The sequence below is a fragment of the Strix uralensis genome, chromosome 1 (assembly GCF_047716275.1).
Source record: "Strix uralensis isolate ZFMK-TIS-50842 chromosome 1, bStrUra1, whole genome shotgun sequence".
NCBI classification, from domain to species: Eukaryota; Metazoa; Chordata; class Aves; order Strigiformes; family Strigidae; genus Strix; species Strix uralensis.
The window spans coordinates 26459748-26481996 of NC_133972.1; the positions used below are offsets into that span (position 1 = coordinate 26459748).

The window sequence follows — 22249 nt, forward strand, 5'->3', positions numbered from 1 at the left end:
ACCACCTGTGCATTGAGCAGCACCCCTTTCCTCAGCAAGGATGTTGTGAGCATGACAACATAAAATATGGTGCAGTGCATTAATGTACTGCATTAATGAGAACGACATGTGTTAAGGCAAGTTATTAACCTTTCATTTCCTTTGTGAGCCTTTACCATGCCTGTCTCCCAGAGATAGCAGATCTTATTCCTAAAGTATGGCCTGTGAAGCAAATATTGATGCTAAATTCTTAGATCAGCTATCACATCTGTTTCTTTCAAGGGAAAAAAAGAACAAAAGCCAAACAAGCATACAAGCATGTATTCTCCATGCTTAGGTCAGGAATCTTCACATCAGTGATTTTTTTTTTTCATTTCTTCATTAGCCCAAAATGTATGATTTTTTTTTTTTTTTTTTTAAATAAACTGAGTCCAGATATTTTGTGGACTGATGCATCTCCGAGGAGCCTTGCTTACTTCACAGGGAATTTGCTTAAGTGGATTCTGCCTACATGAACATTGAAAATCACTTTTTTCATATTTAGTAATATTTTCTCAAATGCATTGTATGACATGTCTACTGTTTGTTGCATCTTCTCTCCACCCCTCCCATGTGGACAAATATTGTTGTTTGAGAACTGAAAATTCACAAGACCTGGTGGGTGAAATCTGATCCTTGCAGAATTCATGGATGAGAATCACCTTCCCTAACTCAAGCTGCCCAGAATTTAAACTTGTGTAATTTGTTGTCTGGGACCCGTGGAGAGAGACATCTGCAAAAGGTGTCACCCTAAGACAGGTATCTAGAGTAGATAAGATGACACTTGATAAGGAGTTTCATTGGAGGGTGCCTCACTACAGAGAAGGCCTAAATGGCTCCTAGACCACACAGTTCTTAGATGACCCAAGGGAGATGTGGTGAATCTTACTCCATTTTAAGGTCAATTGGATTCCTGGTAACAGAAGTGCTGCTATTGACGACACACTGACTTTGCTTTTCATATCCAAATTCTGTGGAAAATCTGAGCCTGGACTTTCCAGTTGGCAGAGACAATCATTTGCTACCATTTCCCTTGTGAATGTCTCAGAAAGAAAACGTCTAGCAGGAAGAAGATACGCAAAATGGGACTTTCTGCTCTCACTGCTTAGGTTTAGGCTGGGGGAAAGGAAGCACCCCTGATTCAGTGTCACAATTGGGTCTGGTTATGCAAAGACACTTTGGTTCATGCTCTTGCTTACACAGAAGGGACAGTGTAGTTTGTGACTCACATAGTGGAACAAAAACCATCAGCTCCTCTATTTTAGGCATAGCCCCAGGCTGTCATCTTTATTTCAGTAGATGATACTAAAGGCAAAATTTAGCTCACTGACCGTGTGGTAAACTAAGTTTTAAATGAGATAAAACATCTTCAGAAATTATTAGTTGAAACATTATCAAAAGAACTTTATACCAATAATATTGTCTTGGCTCTATAAATGTTCCAACAGGCTTCTTGGGGTGGCTCAGCTTTGATATCAAGGAAGCATTGCAGACTTCTTCATGGCATCCACAGGTAAGTCAGTTTAGTTCATGGGCACACTTCCCCATGAAGTGGTGTGTCCTGTTTGCCTCCATGAGAGCTGCATTTTCCAAAATACTATTAATTGGATAGATTTCTGAACTGTGGGGTTGTGCAGGGGAGAAGTGGGAAATCTGATTTGTCTGCTTGGATTGTGTTTGCCCATTTTTGATTCTCTAGTATCCATGATTATAGGTGCAATTTCCACCTCCCTTTCTCCATTTATAAATTTTGCAGGGCTGATTCTGTTGCCTGGAATCCCCATAAAATGCTGTTGGCAGGAATCCAATGCTGTGCTCTTCTGGTGAAAGACAACTCTGTAAGTCCTCCTGTCCTTTTTTCTTTTTTTTTTTTTTTTAATGTAGTAGGCTCTCATTGCTGTAATGTGGAAGTGGAAACAATTAGAAAAAACTGGAAGTCAGTTTTACTAGAGTGCAGTGCAAATGCTGAATGATATTATTTTGAATTTCACCACAAAATTAATAAAAGGGTGAGTAAGAGAGCAGGGTCAAACCGATCCAAGTCACTGTACTCACCAGTGGTCAAATTCTGCAGCTGGTGCCCTTGCTAGTTAACTTCTGTACATGATTTGCATTCAGAATTTAGTATTTTGTCACCTGGGTCTGCAGCACTTAAACACTGAGCTCATCAAAGTCCTCAGAATAGCTGTCATCCATTGGGACTGCAGCAGTACTGCATCTGTTTAAAGTAGGCAGAGCTCCTCTTTGCATCCCCTTACATGGGTGCACCAGAGCAGGAAAGGAGAGGGATAGGAACTGAAGCACACATAGGTAAAGGTGCTGAGCCTTCTCTCTTCACTCTACTAGTTCTTCCTCATCACCAGGGTGATTTAGGCTTTCCAAAAGCCATGGCTAATTAAAAGGTCTGGCAAAGAAACAACAGAGCTCTGATCTCAAGTGGCACAAAAGTAGAGATGAGTCTGCAATGTGGTGAAAGTCCCTGCTTATATCTTTGTGGAATTCTTCTATCTTAATTGACCTCTTTCTGTTTTTTTTATTATTTCAAGTCCTATTTCAAACTCGGCCCTGCTAAAACTTACATCAATTGTCCACCATCAGGGGTGAGTTTTAGCTTGTGCTTCATAGGTTATGAATGACTGAACATCATGAAGATATGGAGCCCCTGAGGTTTGCATCACTATTTTGCGGCCATGGTTTGTAAATCACTTTTATAAATCTCTGTCAAAACAGCTGATAGTTTCTATTCAGCTGCTAGTGGTTAGCTATCCATGTAATTGGTTACTAACTTCTGGTAGTAAGAACTGATGAGGACCAGAGAGCATAGATGCTAATCAGTGCTCTTGTGGAGCTGATTGCTCCAAGTCAGGGGTGAGACATAGCAGGACAGCAAGGAGAAGTGTGCCTCCTTGTTTCCTTAGATTAGAGTCTGGTGGGATTAAAGAGAATTAGACTCCAGTACTACCTGTCCATCACTTTATTCCAGGATGAAAAACAAGCAGAATGAAGTTATTGACTAAGAGAAATGCAATGTCTTAATTGCAGGCTTGGGAAGATTTCAGTGCTATATTTTTAACTAATTAGGCCCAGTACATAGATATAGCCCCAGGTGATGATTAGACTATTGGGGCTGCACAGTGGAAATTTCTCAGAAAGAAAGAGGAAAGAAACGGAGAGGAATGAAATATTCTAGCTGCCCTGGCATTTATAGTCACTTTACAAACACTCTTCCAACTTCAGGGCTCTGGCAGCCTTTCTGTATTCTCCTTCCAGGGAGTGTAATGTCTGGTAGAGGAATCCTATTCCACTTCTAAATCACAGCTAGGCAATGTTGTACTGGAAATACTTGTGGAGTTGAATCTTAGGCCACTAAGGGGTGGAAACACAAGTATTACTGATCATGCAATCAGTTTCTTTTGTACAGCGAGACACATTCTGGAAAGTAGAAGATTTTTATGTGGGGAGGAGAGGGCATTATACTCTGTGTTTAATTTCTGGAAAATTGGCATTTACGTGTGTATGTGCCAGTGCAGTCTTTATATGCAAACAGACACACGTACAGATTTGAATACTTTCTTACCAGCTTTTTGAAAGTATTGAAATATAAATCCTTAAGAAAAAAAGATCAAATGCATCTTAAAGATGCTTTGGCAGAAAGATCTTGCTTCACTTTGATCCTCTCCTTACCAGAACAGGCAGCTGAATCCAGTTTCCCATTAAAAATGCTATTTTCACACCATTAAGATAAGGAAGAGTATGTGTATCAGTTTCTCACCTTGGAGCTTGTTCCACTGCTCCTAAATCACATGAATACCTACGGCTGCAGGTGAAGCACAGATTTATTTGTGAACATAATTCCTTCACGCTGTGGTTAGGATGTGTCAGTGAGAGCTGGAAGAGTTTGGCACACATTACTCTTCTAGTGAATGTTCAAGGAACCTCAGGTGGTTTCTGAAGTGGTGAATTCTGCAAGAAATCAGACTAGCAAAATGCTAAATACAGATGTTAAAACTCATTTATGAATCAAGCCCTAGCTCCCTTTGAAGGTCTGATTAAAGAAGTTTTGTTAGCCTGTCTTCCCATTTGCTTTGAGATCCATTTGGAAACTGTGGACTACCTCAGGATTAGGGTTGGGTGGTTATAAGTGGACAAATAATCTTCAGTTTTTCCTCTCTCTCTCCCTCTCTTTTTTTTTTTTTTTTTTTTTTTTAGGGTATAGATAGTTTAACAAGCCCAAGCATTGTATTTTACTTTATGAAAAGATAATCTTGAGAAGGAATCATCGTATTTCTGATGTAGTAGTGACACCCTGATTTCCCATTAGCAAAAGTAATAGTGACTGGTTTTGTTTGGTTTGGGTTTTTTTGCCACACGGCATCAATAAAGCTATGTGGTTTAGCAATGTTAATAGGCTTAAGACATTGCAGCTAGATTATTAGAATGAAACATTGTATTTAAATATTTTCCTATACAGATTAAAAAAAGGATAAACTGCAATGACATGCTGATAAAAGAGTATTTTACAGCCTTAGCAAAACAAAATTGGAATGATTTCCAAAGAAGGTAGGGATAGAAAAGAGAAATATGTGTTTGACTTGGTTGGAAGGGAGAAGCATTTTCAGCAAGGGGAAAGAGAGATTGGTTAAATCTTTGTAAAAGCTCAGATCAATGACACTAGTTCTTCAGTGCTTAAAGCACTCAAGAAATGCACAGCTATTTCTTTTTCACTGCCATACCTTTAGTAACTTTGATCACTTCTGTAATAAGATAGACTTGCTCAGAAAACACTTGTCTTGTTGTGGTGTGAATTGCAGTGACTGTTTAAACACAAAGCTAGGTGGACCAATATTCTCAAAACATTAGTGATTCAGCTTTGTTCTTATATGTTCTTAAAATGCTATGAATCAGTCTTGGGTTATACATACTCCCTTAGGACCACAGACCTGCTCCAATTTTTCCTTGCTATAATCCATATAAATGTGAATATTATCACCATATAGAGAACTAATGTTTATCACCAATGCCAAAGTTCTGTGACTTGTTAGAATGTAGCACTAGGTTAGGTAATTAGCAATCAATTCTAGGTAATGAGCAGAATTTTCATTTCTTACTTAAAAATAAAGTCTCAAAGAATGTAGCTAATGAAATCCCAGTTTAGCACAGAATAGAATTGATTGAGGTGATCATGGTAGCCATCTACAGTGTAATCTTTTCCTCCTCATTAGCAGTATCACAAAGATATCTACTTCCCTGATTCCTTTACAGGGCAGCTGCGGGAAATAATCTATTCCCATTGCTTTCTGTTTGGGGTTAGTACAACTGAGAGATTCTTCTCACCTCTTGAAGTGAATTACAGGGGTGGCCTTTTGCACTGCACTGCTTTTTAGAATTTTCAAGTATGCCATTTAAAAGATTGTCCTTATTGCTTCAGATGAGGCAAATCAGGAAGTTGTTTGTCTCGGGGGAGAAAAAGCTTGGGGAAAAAAATATTTTGTTAATGAAATTGAAATTCACTTTAAACTAGCAATGGAAATGGAAAGAGATCAGGAGGATTGCTGTAGGTAAGTGCATTCAATGAGAAAATTATGTTGAATTATGAAACTGAAGTTCTTCTATGTATTGATTTCAGTATCAATAATTACTCATTTATTTGCCTTTAATTAGAATACACAGCAACTAGTGTTTGGTTTTGATGAAGTCTATGGATATTTGAAACTTCACAGTGGACTGGGACCTCCATGAAAATAGTATTTCCATTTTCTAAACTTTTAACAGCTCCAATATAAAGCAGAGCTGCTACCATTAGTCTCTGTACAAAGGTTAGAAAGATAAAAGATGCTGAAGAAAGAATCTTAAACTTGTCAAATGGGGCGGGCAGTTCTAATGAAATTTTTGCAATTCTTCTGAACAGATGAAGCAGCTCAGTTACTGTGTGGAAAAATCAGGTTGACATAGCTCTTAGGGATATGGTATAGTTCAGAACTGTCAATATTATGTTAATGGTTAGACTAGGTGATCTTCAAGGTCTTTTCCAACCTAGATGATTCTGTGAAAATGTTGGGGTCTTCTTGGGACTGAGAGTGTTAGAAAACATATACTTTTTTACTTTTTTTTCCCTACTTTTCCATCATATGACTAGGAAAACTGAGATGACTTTTTATGTCTTCAGCATGTTTGAGTCTATTACTTCTGAGACAACAGTGATCAAGGAATAACTGCTTTCTTGAGCATAAAATTTTATCTTGGATTTTTTCTCTCTTCTGTTGTCCTTCCTGCCCAGACTGTTTTTTAACATTGCCTTTGTCTTCACTTCTTTTTCTCCTCCACCTTGCTTCTTGCATTGGTCTGGCATATTTCTTTTTCTCACAAAGCATGATTTTTGTTTCTTCTGTCTGCTCTAGTGAGGTGCTGGAGGATGTCACTGTACTTGCCTGTCAAGATTGACAGTAGGCAATATCTTCAGCAGGATTTCTTGAGCATGTTGCATTATTAGTAAGATAAGCAATGGAAAAGGATCATCAAGCCAGCATGTTTTGTCAGCTTCAGATGTACCAGGAGAGTGGGACAGTACCCACTTTTTTTTTTTTTAAATTAAATATGTTCCCAGGAATTTGAGTTCACTCAGAGAGATTGAACTATTTGTTCTTGTTGCGTTTTCACTCTAGAGCATTTGTTTTTAAACTATGAAACTCTGCAGCTGTACTGTGATCTTAAGTGAACTTTTCACAATCTCTCCATAATATTGCCAACTGAGTTTGGGTTCCTTGTGACAAACAAAAGTTATTATTTCTCGGATGACAGGCATGAGGGGAACTAATATCCTGTGATGTCCTCTATTGTGCAGCTCTATTACATTCTGATAAGACAGAAGATAGTCCCACATTGATCAACCCTGCTATACACTCACTGCAGAAACACTGCAAAATTTTCAAGTCAGTAAGAGACAAAGCAATTAACTTAAATTTTTGGATGTTGCTAGGTGTTTGTTTTTTTGGTTTGGTGTTTTTGGTTTTGTTTTTTTTTTTTGTTTTTTTTTTTTTTTTTAAAATACAGTGTCTAGTAAACTTGTATTTACCCTGAAAATTAAGGTATGGGGATGTAAATGAATAGGGCACAATGGCTTGACAAATAGACTCCTGTTCCTGTTGTGCAGCTGCTAGCCAGAGAACACAAAGCTGCAGAAGAACTGTGAAGGGTGGATGCTTCAGAGCTTGACTTTTCTTTGGTTTCTAGTGTCATCTTCTCGTCTTTCTTTTTCTGAGAAAGTTGGAAAGCGGGTGTGAGAATCTTGTATACTGCAAAAAGAACTGTGCCCGGGATTGGCTTTCCAACTACGGCTACCATGTGCTGCAACAGCACACTATTGCTCTGACCTCAGAGGGAGAGCGGCCACTGCCCCTTTTTTCCCAAGCTGTCACATAAACTGTCTTTTCACAAGCCTGAATGTGCTGGTCCTGTAGCTAGAGTTCAGACTGAATTTGCTGTCATTTTTGCAAACCAGCAATATTACAGTGGGATATTCAAACCCCTACAGAAGTTGTGGAGAAACCTTTGGTGTTCTCCTTTTGTGCTCTGTGAATAGGTGCACAGGTTGGGGTTTTTTTTGTTTTGTTTTTAGTATTGATAGAGGGAACTGAAAAGGTAGGAGAGAGGGAGACTTATTCTGTGTATGCCAGTGGATTATTTCTCCTTTGGATTTTTTGTCTTGACTTTTTTTTTTTCTATTTTATTGTCAGTTCCAAAGTTATCAGTAGTGTATTGTAGTGTAGATCAAGAATTGTACCTCTGTTATGGGAATATGACACTTTGATTAAGAGTGATGTCAGACACTGTCTGCCATTTTAAAATCAGACTTGCAGCAGATGCAGAGAAAAGGATGAAATGTGAAATGCTTTTTCAGTTGGTTCAAATCAAAGAGTGATGTTGAATTGGAAAATAAATTGTGCTATTCGAGATACTGTTTAGCAACTTCTGTCATGCTGTGTCCACTTCTGTTCCTTGGTCTGTTCTGCACAGAAGACTTCTGGTTCAACTGTCACTTAAGTACATGTTTGTAGATCTGAGTCAGATGCTGTGGCCATGTTTTTAACCACATCTGAATTTCTATTCTAGTATTATCTTATAGATTGTGGTTTATTTTTCTTAACCATTTTTAATATCACTGACAAATCTACAACCTTGTCTGTCTCCTGGGCTCCTTGTTAGGGCCACCCTCATCTCTGCTCTCATAACCTGCTTTCTGCCTGTCTTTCTCTCCACTTCATACTATTACAGAGTATACTTTGTTATTTCATTCTTTGGCCAACGGCAAGTCCTATGCCTCTTCTCTTACCCTGCACTTTTAAGTCTGTAACAGCTTCTGTGCTTTCTGTTTCCCAGCTTTTTTCCTAGCTGGAACTTGCCACATTACTCATTTATCTCTGTTTTTTGCTGCTTGTCTCTGCCCAGGCAGCCTCTCAGAATTTGGAGGCTGGAGATTGCTGAATAAAAATAATTTCATTAACAAACCATAATTAGGGTATGCTAAAGTACCTTTACTGAGGTTTATATTTAAATGTTAAAATGTCTGAACTGTGAAAAGAGACAAAAACTGGGGTTGTGCTAATCTTCTCGTGGTGTTTACACTCAGTCAGCCTATGCTAAATCCTAAGTGACTTTATTTTCTCATAAGGGCTAAACATTTATTTCTTGGGGCTAAAACCTTCCCTATCTGCAACTAACTGTGCTGTATATAAAGTTCTTTGACAACGATGGAATAGATTGAGCCATTTGTGAACACATAAGAAGCTCCTCAGGCACTGTTCTTCCAATCTGTGGACTGGAGCAGTGGACAAAGGCTGCTTCTTCTCCTCCCTCTTTCCCACCCGTGTATTTCTTTGGGCAACTGTTTCTGTGGTACTCACTCCCATGGCTTCTTGAGTCAGAATTCCTCTTCAGCCTGCAACTCTTCAGTGACGTGAAGAAGAAAATAATAAAAAAAAGTTTCATTGTTGTCAGTGCTGTCTTCACTGGTTCGGGTTCATGCAGGGTTCTTAAACCATACCATAAGCTTTGGATAGTTTCCTGCACATCCAGTTGTGTTTTACTAAGCAGTTGGTACAGACAGGGGAAAAAAAGGCTTTGGCTTGTGAAGAATAAGAGGTTTCAAAATGCTTATCAGCAGTCTAAGTCTCTGTTGTGTTTCTAATAGGGCCTCCTGAAGAAGTGTTACTCTGCCAAGGCTGCATACCTGTTCCAGCAGGACAAGTTCTACGATGTCAGCTATGACACTGGTGACAAGTCCATTCAGTGCAGCAGGCGTCCGGATGCGTTCAAATTCTGGCTGATGTGGAAAGCATTGGGAACCACAGGCCTGGAGGAGAGAGTAAACAGGGCACTGGCTTTGGCTAGGTACCGCCTCACAATTTTGAATATGTCTAATCTGATTGAAATGTTGACACTGCTGATACTCTGTATCCTGGAACAGACTACATTGTTACTTTTTTTTCCCTCTCCTTTTGTTTGTGTATAATAGGAACAACTAATAGCAATAATAATTAGTGTTACTACGTTTGCTACAGTATTTAATAGTAATTATTACTTTTAGCAATAAGCATAGATGTTGGTAAGCATAGAAGTCCAAATTAGACTATCAATCTACATTGTTTAACATTTATGTTATCTGAACCAGACATAGGACAGGCTTACCAATACACCCTCTTCTAACTCATAACTGTGTGTTCTGGTGTTAATGTAAAAGCAGCCCTATGTGCCAGGCTCTGAGCTGCGTCTATCAAGAAGTGAATTAGCCCTTTTTCTGTTCGCTTCATCCCTCATGGCTGAGGAAATGCAGAGAGCTGATGACGTGGGGAAATTTGTATGAGGACACTCAGTTAATGTTAGGATGTAGTAGAGGTATATGAAGCCATATTGTTCTGAGATACTGCTTGTTTTTTCTCCAAGTTTGCTGAAGTTCTTAGTGCTTTTACAGTATGATCTGTTAGGGACTGAAGCACCTTTTTTGTACAACCTTCCCCTCACCCACCCTGTTCAATTTTATGAAGTTTCTGGTCTTGCAGAAATGAGTTTTACAAATCAATTCTGCAAAATCCTGTGTTTCTAAAGTGATGGTGATGTCTCATTTTCTGGGAAGAAACTTCCATACACAGCTTGTTTTGTCTTCTGATAGAAGAATCAATATTGAAATAAGATAATGGCCCATTAAAAATAATTGACTGTTCAGAATTTATACAAGATAACTACAATGAAATCTTCACCAATTCCTGGGCTAGCTACACACTACTATAAGTCAAATCATTAATACTGAAAAACAGTCACCCATATCATATTGCCATTTTATTTTTTTTTTATGAACTACCAAGTTGAAAAGAACTGAATATTTATTCCAGTGAAAATTAAAGGAATAGTCCCACTTTAATGAAGTCACTTAAAGAAAAGGTAAAAATACCCATGTCCTAAACCCAGAATGGATTAGAAAGGAATAAAAAGAAGCAAAACCAGAAAAGCCCAAATGAACTGTGGCTTTTTTCTCTATTTTATTTCTTTAAGGCCACTCATTGTTTGGCTGGTTAAGTGTTCCTTAGTATCTTCTGGTTAAATTGCACCTTGTTTTTGTTCCGAAGCATTGTACTGTTCTGTGTCTGTACAGAGTAAGTAATTCATTCCACTATCAATAGGAGAATTCAGCCTTATCAAGGTCACTGGCCAAGGTTGTTTGAGAGTGTAGTGATTAATGACTTTTCTGGGATCGATATTTTCTTTAAACGTTAGGATTCAGCTGGTAGTGCTTCTAGGGAGTGACTGGGCTGTCTCCTTTTTTTTTTTTTCCACTTTAAGAAGAAATTCTTAGTCATTATCTGATGAAACATATTCTTTACAGTAGCTGCATTGCTGTCTTGAATTTGCATGGACATGGACGCTTTGCAGCTGAGACATCAGGTTTACTGGGCACTATGCCAGGTTTCCTAACTATTCAACAGCTGTGCAGCCCTTCTCCTGATTTGTTACAGTAGGTGTTACTTTGATGTTGCAAAGATAGTATTTCAGTGTTCCTGAACACAGACCTGGATTATTTCTGGACCTAGTCCACTGACTATAGAATTTAAGAGCAAGATTACTTTTTTTTTTCTTCCCATGGCCAGGCAGAGATGCAAAGGTTTTAGTGTAATTGCAGGCAAATTTCTATTGCATCAGACTTTGCTTATTGGCTATTCCAGTAATTTCTTCTTGCTCTGGAGATGAATCACGTTTTCAGTGTATTAGATATCCCAGGGACACTGTGATGCTACCTATTTGGAAAGACTTATTTTTAAAATACCTACAGTAGAGCATCCTGCTGATCACTTCAGAAAGTTTTTTGCTGGTTTTTTTTTTTTTTTTCAATTATTTTTGATGCGGGGATGTTGCTTTATGAAGTACACTAAAAAGAAAATAGAAGTAAACTGCTTTTAGAATACAACTATAACCACCTCTGCATTTTATGCTTCAGCATCTTTGCAGTTTTTCTGCCCGATTCCTCTTCTGACACCCACTCTTAGCAGACATATGTCTACTTTCACTGCAGATCTCCATCCCTCATTTTCTGTAAGGCTTAATCATAGCAAACACCACTTCTCTGTGCGCTCCAGTCCTCACTGAGACTCAAGCCCTTCTGACATTCTACAGCCATGACATGATAATAAAACTCCACTGTCAACTGTGGAAAGATGCACAGAGTAAATTGCTCCACTGCCATCAAATGGTCCTGGCAAGATAAATCATGGGTGATGGATTTTATAATGGCTGCCTTCTTAGGCTATTGGCAATGTAGTTAAGAACATGATTAACAGTGTTGTGAGCTTGACCAACATCAGATGTCCTATATCAGATGGTGGTATTAAAAGAAGGCACTTATGGTAAGAGGAAGAGTATAAAGGTGATAATACATAGGTTTCTTTTTCATGATTTATTAAAGAAAAAAGAGGGCCACATTTTTTTGCTGATTTCACTTAATGTTGGTTTTATGGCATGGACAAGTATCTTCTAATCAACAGGACAAAAGCACTCAGCTTGTTTTACTTAAGACAATTTCCCTACAGAAGCAGGTTCCCCCCAATACGCTCACATGATATCTAGCCTTCTGCTTACCTTTCAGCATGCCTCTCTTTCAACCTAAACAGTAGTGTGGGCATTAACAGCCAGGTAACAAACAAATGCACACAGTAGGATCTAAATGATCATGTCAGAAAAGGCCCAGAACCTCAGATTGTTATAGTGAGAAGAAACATCTCAACAGTGCACAGTGCGGTGCAACTCAGAGCTGTGTGTTGTGGGAGCTGGCACTCCACCACAGCAATCATTTTGCAGAGATGTGTGCTAAGAGGTAATGAGTCAGATGCACAATACTTGTTAATAATAAATAGTGTGACAACTCCCTATGCTCTGTTTTGAAAAATGTATACTATCTAGGGTATTGATTACTGCCTCCCTAGCCAACCTGTTTCTGCAACATGTCTACTGAATAGCAGGTGTTGCAGATACAACTGTGCTAGAGGTGTCCCTGTGGGGGCAGGTTTCAGGCATGTGGATAGGACCAAGGTGGGTTATTTTGACAATATTTTTCTTCTTCAAGTAGTAGATAAACAAATTATTTGTATGTTGACCAGTAATGCAGCTGCAGGTAAGAAAATGCCAAATAAATGCACCAAAAGAACAGATTCATACACAATCAGTGGCTTATCTGTCTCAGTTTTATTACTGTTAGACAGCAAAATCTTTGTGTGGAAGACTTAAGTTCTGTTGAAATGGAAAAGCTGTGTGAATTTGAGGGTGATTTCTTTGGAGTTTTCCTTGGGAAGGCTGGGTGGGGTGGGTGGGGAATAAAGAGAGAAGTCCCAGCTATGTCAGTGTCCTCTTTGCTTCAGAATTCCTGTGTGATGTGTGCCATGGCAAAGTTGAGGTCATGTGTTAAAAAATTTCTATAAATTGAAGCTGTTTGGATCCAAAGTTTTGATTCAAACTCATCTTCCCATTGAAGGCTTCCATGCTTTTCATACTGACAGGTGAAAGAGGAAAGAAATCAGTATTTCAGTGCATTGTTAGCGTAGGATACCCAGGGATTATTGTGCATCAGCAGTGGCTTACTGAGTGGAAATGTGCACTGTTGTGTACAGTCTGGAACACTGGGAAAATTGCTGGGCTTGAAGTACATGGAAACTTTTAAATTCTGGGCTACACTAAGTGGTCGCAGTTACAAGAGTAACTGAGAGTTAGTGCAAGAGATGTCAGGGTGACCATGAAATAACATGGCAGCACAGCATCAGTACTTGAGAAAGAGATGGAGGAATTAATTTGTAGAGAGCAACATCAATGGAAATTTGCATTGTGAAAGTTCACAGTCTGATGCAAATAGGATCAATTTGTGCCATGTGGCTCCACTGAAAATCTGTGCCTGAGGACAGATTTTGGCCTCTCCTCAGTGCTCCTTGGATGGCTGTAGCCTTCATTTGTTTCCAGGAACTGATAGCTACTGCATTTTCACAGCAGGTAGAAATGAGGTTTAACTCTGGTTTCTTTAGGGGGAGGGGAGGGGAAAAAAAAAAAAAAGGGAAAAAAGTGTATACATGTTCAAGACCTTTTTTTGTTGTTGTCTGCATGTATTGTTTTGTTCTGTGCTTTAAAACGCTGCATTTTTAATTACAGATATCTAGTGGAGGAAATTAAGAAAAGAGAGGGATTCCAGCTTCTTTTGGAGGTAAGTGAAAATGGAACTGAACTGTTGTTGTTATTGGGGAGGGTGTCTATTGTTTGATTTTGTTCTTTTTAGCCAATTGCCAATTTGTATTTGAAGTATATAGTAAGTTTATGTACTGGAGATACACAGATACTATTGAACACCTATAACATGCGCTGTATTCCCTATCACCACTCTACCTATTTTCCTAGCTTCTGGGCCTGTATTGCCTCAGGGGTTATAGATGGAGCACTTGTCTGTGAAAGTGAAGAGTCTGACTGCAAAAAAACCAGTGCTTGTCAGACTGTGTACTATGTGGAAGAATATTTTGATCCTAAAATAGAGTTTTCATTGTTAAAGCTGATGGTTTTTTCCTTAATTCTTTTTCTACACCTATCTCAATAAAAACTACCCAAAAGTTGTGTTTTTCACTCACCTTTGCTAAACCTGTCAGTTTATTACCTGTTGGTGATGTTGTTTGGGGGAGAGTGAGTAAAGAGGGCAAAGCTAAAGCGCTGTTTTTCCACTTATCCTCAGCTCTTTGGTTAATGAGACTAATATCTGAGGATGTTGCAAAGACCTGTCACTTTTGGAAAAACCTTCTGCACTGTTGGAAGTGTATGTGTGTGAAAGACAGCTGGGTATGTAGCATGGGGAGGAAGAGAACACATGGAGGAGGAAGGGAAATGGAATAAGTGTCACACATGAAGACCGACAAACCATAATGATGCAGGTTTGGTTTACACTTGCTGATGCCATGAGCATTCCAGGTTAGAATAGAAGAAATGTGAAATATGAAAATATTTTATGCTATTCATACAATATAAACTTTTCCCTTTAACTCTGAAAACTGAATTTAAAAGTGCGTACTGGGAAACTTTACATGGAGTGAAGGAGTTTGGACCAGCAGCACGTGATGAGATTACAAAAGTGGCAAGTCTGTTAAAAGCTCTCCATTTTCTGTTATTGTAGAGTTCAGCAGAGAGCTCGGATTTACTGTAGATGTGAAGGCTGTTGGTGAGAGCAGAGGCTGCTGTTTAGTTCCTGCAGGAACAGGACACCTGTATTAAAAGTGGGATTGGAAGGAGTGCTACAGTATGGGCTATAAGAAGGAAGTTGAACGAGGGTTAAGAAAAGGTTTTCAGGAGTGCAGGGAGACAAGCAGTGATAATTCAAAGAAAGACTGCTGGGAGGCAACTAGGCCCAGTTATGTGAGCCCTTTCTGAAAGGAATTTGGACTTTGGACAAGAAGCTCAGGAAGATGATCCTCTGGTACGTGCAGTGAGGAAAGTCCTGTAATGAGAACCACTCTATGGCCTGGAAATGCCTCTCGCACTTCACTCATCTTGAACTTTTCTGTGGTATAATTGCTTACCTGCTTGGATAATTGCTGTGAGAAGATAACCAGAAATAGTGAAGCATGGCTGGGGGCAGTTAAGTTTTTCTAGGATGAATGGTATTTTCAGAGGGGGATGATGTATTTGATGTGTGAAAGGAAACTGAGATAATCAAGAAGGCAATATAGGCAATGACAATATGGTAATATATGCCATCTGTCTACTCCTGCCATCTGATTTTAAATATTTTTAAAATAAACCCTGTAACAGTGAGCTAGTGCTTGCACTCATGAGGAAGCCGCAGCCTTTTCAGGGTCTGTGTTTATGTGTGTACTCAATGCATGCTCCTTGGGGAAAGAAATGGGACTTTAAGAGCTGAGCTTTATTTCATTCAGTGGCAGCAGGTGGCAGGTTTGCAGCTCTGTTCCTGCTGACAACGATATTCTTCTTGATGATTAAATTGTATTTAATGCATTCTTTGAAGTGAGGCAGAAAATGATATGAGCAGTTCTCAGTGCCCTTTCATGAAAGAACATGTCTCAGCTGGTGGGCTCTCCTCGTTCAGGGGACTGCCTGGGATTGTAATAGCAGTCGCGTTCACAGTGGGGCTAAAAGATGGTGTGACCCAGCTACTAACTTTTTTTTTCTTTCAACCAGTACTAATGAGGATGGCATGTGGGAGGGGAGAGGTGTGTGGGAGTTTATAATCCACGTTATAATCTAGACCCCACTTAAATACTGTGGTGCAAATAACATAGGTCAAGATTGACTGAGTAGTTTTATGAGTAGTGTTGGATGGATTAGAAGGCAGATCTATTCCTCATGCTATTGCTATCTGTATAGGTAAAAAAAAAAAAATTAAATTTGTTCCAAATTAGCAGGAAATGTAGACACACCCTGGACTGGTCTGCTGGGAACATTTCCTCAATCATAGCTGAAACAGAAACCTCATGAGCATAAAATGCCTTATTTTATAATGCGTGGTGAACAGCCATTCTTGTTGTGAGTCTTACTCTCTGTTGAGTTTAAAGGCAAAATTTCTCTGGAGGAAAGCAGACATGTGGAGTCTCAGTCTTTGCTCAAAAGGCCTGCTTAGATATTGAACAAGATATATCCAGGATATGGCATATACCCTTCAAGGAGTCCCGAGATTCTTGTGAAATGTGGAGATTGAGAAAGCCAGCATTAACTCCAGCACTGTGTAGCATGCTATATAATATAAAAGGAGATTAGCATTGTTGAGTAAAATATGACTAGGTGTACAAGTGTTAAATGGTGACAAAAATTGAGTTTGTGTTTCTGTAAAATGCATCATAGGAAACTTCCATTTTAAAAAAATACTAAAAAGAGTGTTGCTCTCTTTAAAGTTGCTTCAATTTTGAAATCTTTAAGTTGCCTCTGTATGCCTCTCTTACAGTTTTTTTCCTAACCAAAGTTTTTAGTGAGCAAAGCAGAGTTAAATATGTATATAGGAAGAAGAAATGAAAAAGGAACCATAACAGGTTTCCTTTTTCTGGCAGCAGGAAGAGAAATGGATGATATGAAAATTATTTCTAGCTTCAAAAAAGGGAAACAAAACGTGAGTCAGAGAAGGAATTTTTAATGAAAAGGGTATAAACTCAAAAAGGTATTCCCTCCATTCCCTGCCCCCCCCCCCCCCCCCCCAATAAAGCAGAACTCTTTGACAAGCTATAATATGTATTCCTGTTCCATTTGTTACATCTTGTAAGCAATCATTTGTTCTCTTGTTTAGCCGGAGTATGCCAACGTTTGCTTTTGGTACATTCCACCAAGCTTAAGAAAAATGGAGGATGGACCTGAATTTTGGCAGAAGCTACACCAGGTGAGCATCACATGAACAGTGTTATCTGTATCTTACTGATTGATCTGTGTGCCAGATAAGAATGTGAAATGGCCCTTGGCTTTGCTCACCATTAACCTACCAGTAGAATGGGGATTTAATCCTTCACTAGATGTTGGTAGGATTTAAGTTTGTTTTCTGTTTAGACAAGGATAATTAATTTTTTTCTCAATGTAAGAGATGCAGGCATTTACAAGTATTCAGCTATCAAAGCTGTTAGCAGCTGGTGGAACCAAGAGAAGAGGAACAGTGTTGTCTGCATCTCTTGTCTAGACAGAGTATTCATTACCTGTTTCAGACACTTAATGCTGTCCTTGGAACTTCTCTTGCATTATCGATGATGATCTATGATAATGCAAGTGAGGAAGTGCTTAAGAATATATTTCTGATGTTAAACAACCCATAAGCAAGAGGTAATGGCCTCAAGTTGCGCCAGGGAAGGTTTAGACTAGATATTAGGAAGCATTTCTTTACAGAACAGGTTGTTAAGTGTTGGAACAGGCTGCCCAGGGAGGTGGTGGAGTTCCCATCCCTGGAGGTGTTTAAGAGCAGGGTCGAGTTAGCGCTGAGGGATATGGTGTAGTTGGGAACTGTTAATCTTGGGTTGATGGTTGGACTGGATGATCTTCAAGGTCTTTTCCAACCTAGACGATTCTGTGATAAATGACAACAGGAATACAATGGGAAAAACTTCATTGGTGAGTGTTTTGGTAACTGCCATCCTGGTAGAAAATCACGAACATCTTAAAAAAAGCAGCAGTAACATTTTGAAGTTACTACTGGGGAATCAGTAGTTAAGACTTAATTAAGATGCCAATAGACACTATGGTATTATGTTTTACTGAATAAGCTGTTCTGTGAGGAATTGAATTTAATTCATTCTTTGCTCCTCTCTGTAGCAGCTTTGGTGTTCTGCATTTATTTTTTCCTAGAATTTGCTTTTGGAAACTTAAGCTAGAGCATGGATGTGCATACCATATGCAAACATACATATTGTATACATACTGTATACACATGCTATACATACTATATATACATGCATACTTCCTATAACATCTGCTCTCCTTTCAGCAGCTTTTCTTTCACAGGAATTGCTTTCAATTTATGCGGGATGCTGGTGTCTTTAGGGCTGAGGTCTTCCTTAACACTGTCTGTATTGTTTCGGAAAGTATGTTTAACTTTTGCAGTACAAAGCCATGCATAGCCACAGTGTGGATACAAGGGCTTTGCATTTACCATGCTTTCACAAAGCATGGATGGGTTATGATCCTTTCATATGGGGCTTCCCTTTCCCCTGTTAGAGTGGAAGGCCTATATATATGTGTACATATACACACACACACACAGAACTTTATAACAGCTCCTCTGCCCATGGAGGGGTGAGGATTTGGAAAAGAGCAATGGGAAGGCGTAGAAGAAACAGTGCTGCAACTGTCACCTTTTGATTTATGTGTGCTATGGAAGGGACCGAGGAGGTAAGGGCTGAAGTACAATGAATGGCTTTGAGCACATATATTGTGAGTGGCTTATTGAGTGTAACTTACTGGTTCTTTGCTCTGATGCTTTATGGTGCTTCCAGTCAGGGTGGGGAATAGATGCTTGGCTTTATTTTATGTACTGATGTAGATAGACTGATGCTGGAAATGCGGATTTCCTAGCCAGTGTTTTGTGGGAGAGAACTTGGAGGGAAAGGAGCTTGTGTGCAGTTTCTCCCAAGAACTGAGCACCATTGCAGATCTCAACCACTCCTTTCATTTTCAAGGTGACACTTTTTTGATTATTATGCCTCCTCTGATGAAACACTAAGAAACACAAAATCCTAAAACATAACCTATTTTCTTCCTCCCCACAAAAGCCTGAAAAAAAAATCTACCACAAAACAGACTAAAACTCCCTAGCAAAGCAAGGCACTGAATGGCACAAATTCCTCTCCCAGAGGAAACAACAAATGATGATTGTTAGTTGCGTTGTTTTAGGCACTGCTGGGAAGTTCTTGGACACTACAGAAATGAGCCTGTTACACAACTAAAACATGTTATTTCACCTCCTTGATCCTCTACAGGGACAGGCCTGGGGTTACTTAGCTTTTTGGATGCCGGTTTGGGGCACAACATGTATCAGTGAGCATATGAGATGACAGCACTGGGTCACAAAAGATGTCTGACTTTTCCAGCTAATGTCAATTTGTTGATTGCAACATTGCTGATGCAAACAGCATAGTCATTATATTACATTAATCAGCACAAATATATGGCTGGGGAAGAAGGAATGCATCCTGGTCAGTGAGGTGTAACTGATAAGAAGATGAAGACTGGAGAGGTTGTTGCATTATGCCATTGAGGGGCAGATGGGGATGTGTACAGTTTCTTGACTGCAAGTGCTTCCTGAATATTCTCATCATTTCACTAAAATGAGTATTAAAATGCTTTAATTCACAAATTCTTTCACACAACATTTTAACATCACAGTTATTCTGTTTATCCAGAAATCAGTCTTCCTTTTTGTTGACCTGCATATCTGACAATAATTAAGGAAATGTTTGTCTTAAAAATCTCTTGAGCAAGTAATTGATTTTATTCAACTGCTAGTTCAGCAATATTGTTCAGAATAACATGCTGTCTTCTAAGGTTAGTTATATGAGTTTCAGTGCTGGCAAAAGTTGATAGGCAAATAGCTCTGATCTCAGGTCCTCAGCTTTGTGAAGAATTTGCATAGTCCTATGCAAAGTAACCGTGAAGGTTTTCTGCTATACTGGCTCTTCTCTAGCTTCCATGGCCCACTTTAGGTGAAAATATGTCAGGGCTGACTGAATCGCAGTGTGATACCTGATTCTGATGTCAGTCTTATAGCTGTCCTATATAAACTGTGTCTCTCAGAAGCTTTTTTTTTTTTTTTGTGGTAGGCTGTTTCTTTGTTTGTTTTAAATTCTGAGGCCTTAGATTTTAGGTGTAAAATTAGCCCTCTTCAAGAATCCCCAACATTCAAAAAAGAAAGGTGATAGGAAAGAGAGGCCTCAAGGATTTGGGACAGCTGCTAGCTGGTCATTTGACTCATCACCTGAACGCTTTAGGGGAAGAAGAAACAACAAGTTGGTGGGGAAGTAAAGAAAAGCATAAATGGTATGTTACTCCATTATGCAGTGAAACCGGGAATTCTCTGCACATCCGCAGTCTTACACCACTTTCATCTTTTGGGATAACAGTGGGAATTGGCTGTGTAGTGAAACTGGTTCTGTAGACTGTACAGCAAGGTTTTGGATGCAGTTGGGTGGTCCAAGATAGTCCGTGCCCTGAACATTTTGCAGAACACTGAAGGCAGAGCAGATGGCATGACCTTAAAGGAACCTGTGATGTAAGGTGTTTTTCAGTAACATTCTTCACAAGTAGGTGAAGAGGGATTTCTACTTGTAGAAACCATACAAATGGGCACTCTCTGGTAATTGGGGAGCTGCTGTTACATTCAACTAGAAATATTTATAGACGGGGTTATTTTGTCATTGCAAACAGGGGGCAGTTGTCTCTGACCTGGAACTGACATAATTGACAGGATGAAGGCACAATTGCTTTGCTAGTACTGTACGTGCCCTCTAGTGGTGGTTTTGCTCCTCTTCCTCTTGTGACACACTGTAAGATTTACTTTGTTTACTGCTGAGGATGGTCAGAATGTCACAAGGTCACAGTGACAAAAGTGTAACTGGAAATTACAAGCCACAAATGGAAGTGAGGGAAGAAGTAAGAAATTTAAGCCCAGATCATTCCGATTTTCATACTTTTTCCATAACTACAAATGTCTATGCATATTCTTACTTGTAACAATTTTCTCTTTAGAGAAGTCAGCTTTCTCAGCTTATGTTGAAGTGTCTCCAGATGATGCAGGATTAGCTGATTGTTAGTAATACTGTCTCTGGAAAGCCTCCTGGCAGCACAGAGGGTGCTAGGGCATAAGGAAGGGTTTGGAGGGATGCATCTGGAACTGTTGCCATCCTGTTGCTAACCCAGCCAGCCAGACATGCCTTGTGCATTCTGGATGAGCTTGTAGTCTGCTCAAACTCAGTGTGGTCTAGGAGACACAGAAGTAGCCATCTTTAACAGAGCCCTCTTCCTGTGGGAGCCTAGCTTTGCTGAAGGATCCTGGAGCATAAGTGTAGGTAGGCTACTGCATATTGAATACTGCTCAGTAAAGAAGGCTAGTGGTATATTGTGAAGTACCACATTAAAACTGGGCTTAAAAAGGTGTCAGTAGGTTCCTGGTATGTCTTTTATGTTTTACTAAACTTTGCCTGGTCTGCAGTTCTGAACAACATGTGCTGGGGTATCAGATTTCAATGGCTCAGTAAAGCTTTTATGCACAGTTGTTGGTTCCAATTACTCAAAATTCTAGCATCAGTCTCACACTCTACTTGTGTGCCGTGTTTGGGGTTTTTTGTTTTGTTTGCTTCTTTCCTGCCCTTTTGTGGGTTTTTTGGCCAAAAAAATACAAAATTTGTTGACTGTATTAGAAGGCTCAGGATACTATAGCTTTGAATGCCATTTTTGCTCCTCCCCTCTTCCCCTTAGTGAAAGGTAACCTTATTCCTGTGTTTTCCCCCCCCACTTAAGAGAATATAGCTGTCTGCTATCCGAAGGCATATTTGTAAAATAGCCTGTCATGCTGACTGGTGTTGTGATACATTTATATAATGAGAGGTTTCATATTGAAGCAGAAATGTAAGGAGGTTGAAGTGATGTTGCCTTGGCAACCTCTGAATCTTGTGGTCTTTGTGGTATAAATCAAACACTAATCAAGGACCCGATTCAGTATTTTTTTATGTATTCAAAATACCTATTGACTATGGTAAGCGGTTTGAATGGGAAGGGAAAACAAAACCTCCAATTGGTTATATTAATAACATTCGTCCCCTGTATTTTGGAAGTACAAGGGAAAAGTGACATAACCACCACAACATTAAATGCAGTGAGCCCGGGTTTATATGCAAGAAAGGTCCCCAATATGTTACTGCAAGTATATTTCCACTTGGGATTTGCGTGCAAAATGTTACCTGAATTCCTGTCATCCTTGTGTACTATACTTTGAGTTTTTCTTATGCTTGAACAAGAAAACAATTAAACAATATTTTAATGTGTGTGTTTGAAGAGTAATGGTAGAGACCCATTTCTGTGAACTTTACTTACATGAGTAATTTTTATGGTAACAAGTAGCCTACTGACTCTAGCATCTAGCTCTGTTTGACATGAGTTTCTGTGGAGGGCCACATCGAATGACAAGAAAATCAATAGTAAGATTTACACAGAAGTATATGGGAGTTAGATTGGCTAAATCATTGTG

At 39.2% G+C, this 22249-nt stretch overlaps 1 protein-coding gene across 6 annotated transcripts in view; it reads left to right on the forward strand.

Annotated features, from left to right (window-relative positions):
- GADL1 (glutamate decarboxylase like 1) overlaps positions 1–22249 on the forward strand; it is an 88097-nt gene that overhangs the window by 30788 nt on the left and 35060 nt on the right. For all 6 annotated transcript variants that reach the window (XM_074860784.1, XM_074860795.1, XM_074860800.1 and 3 more), the window contains 5 exons: positions 1467–1531; positions 1775–1856; positions 9206–9405; positions 13696–13747; positions 16817–16906. In XM_074860784.1, coding sequence (XP_074716885.1) covers positions 1467–1531; positions 1775–1856; positions 9206–9405; positions 13696–13747; positions 16817–16906 — 489 coding nt within the window. The remainder of the gene's footprint in view (positions 1–1466; positions 1532–1774; positions 1857–9205; positions 9406–13695; positions 13748–16816; positions 16907–22249) is intronic.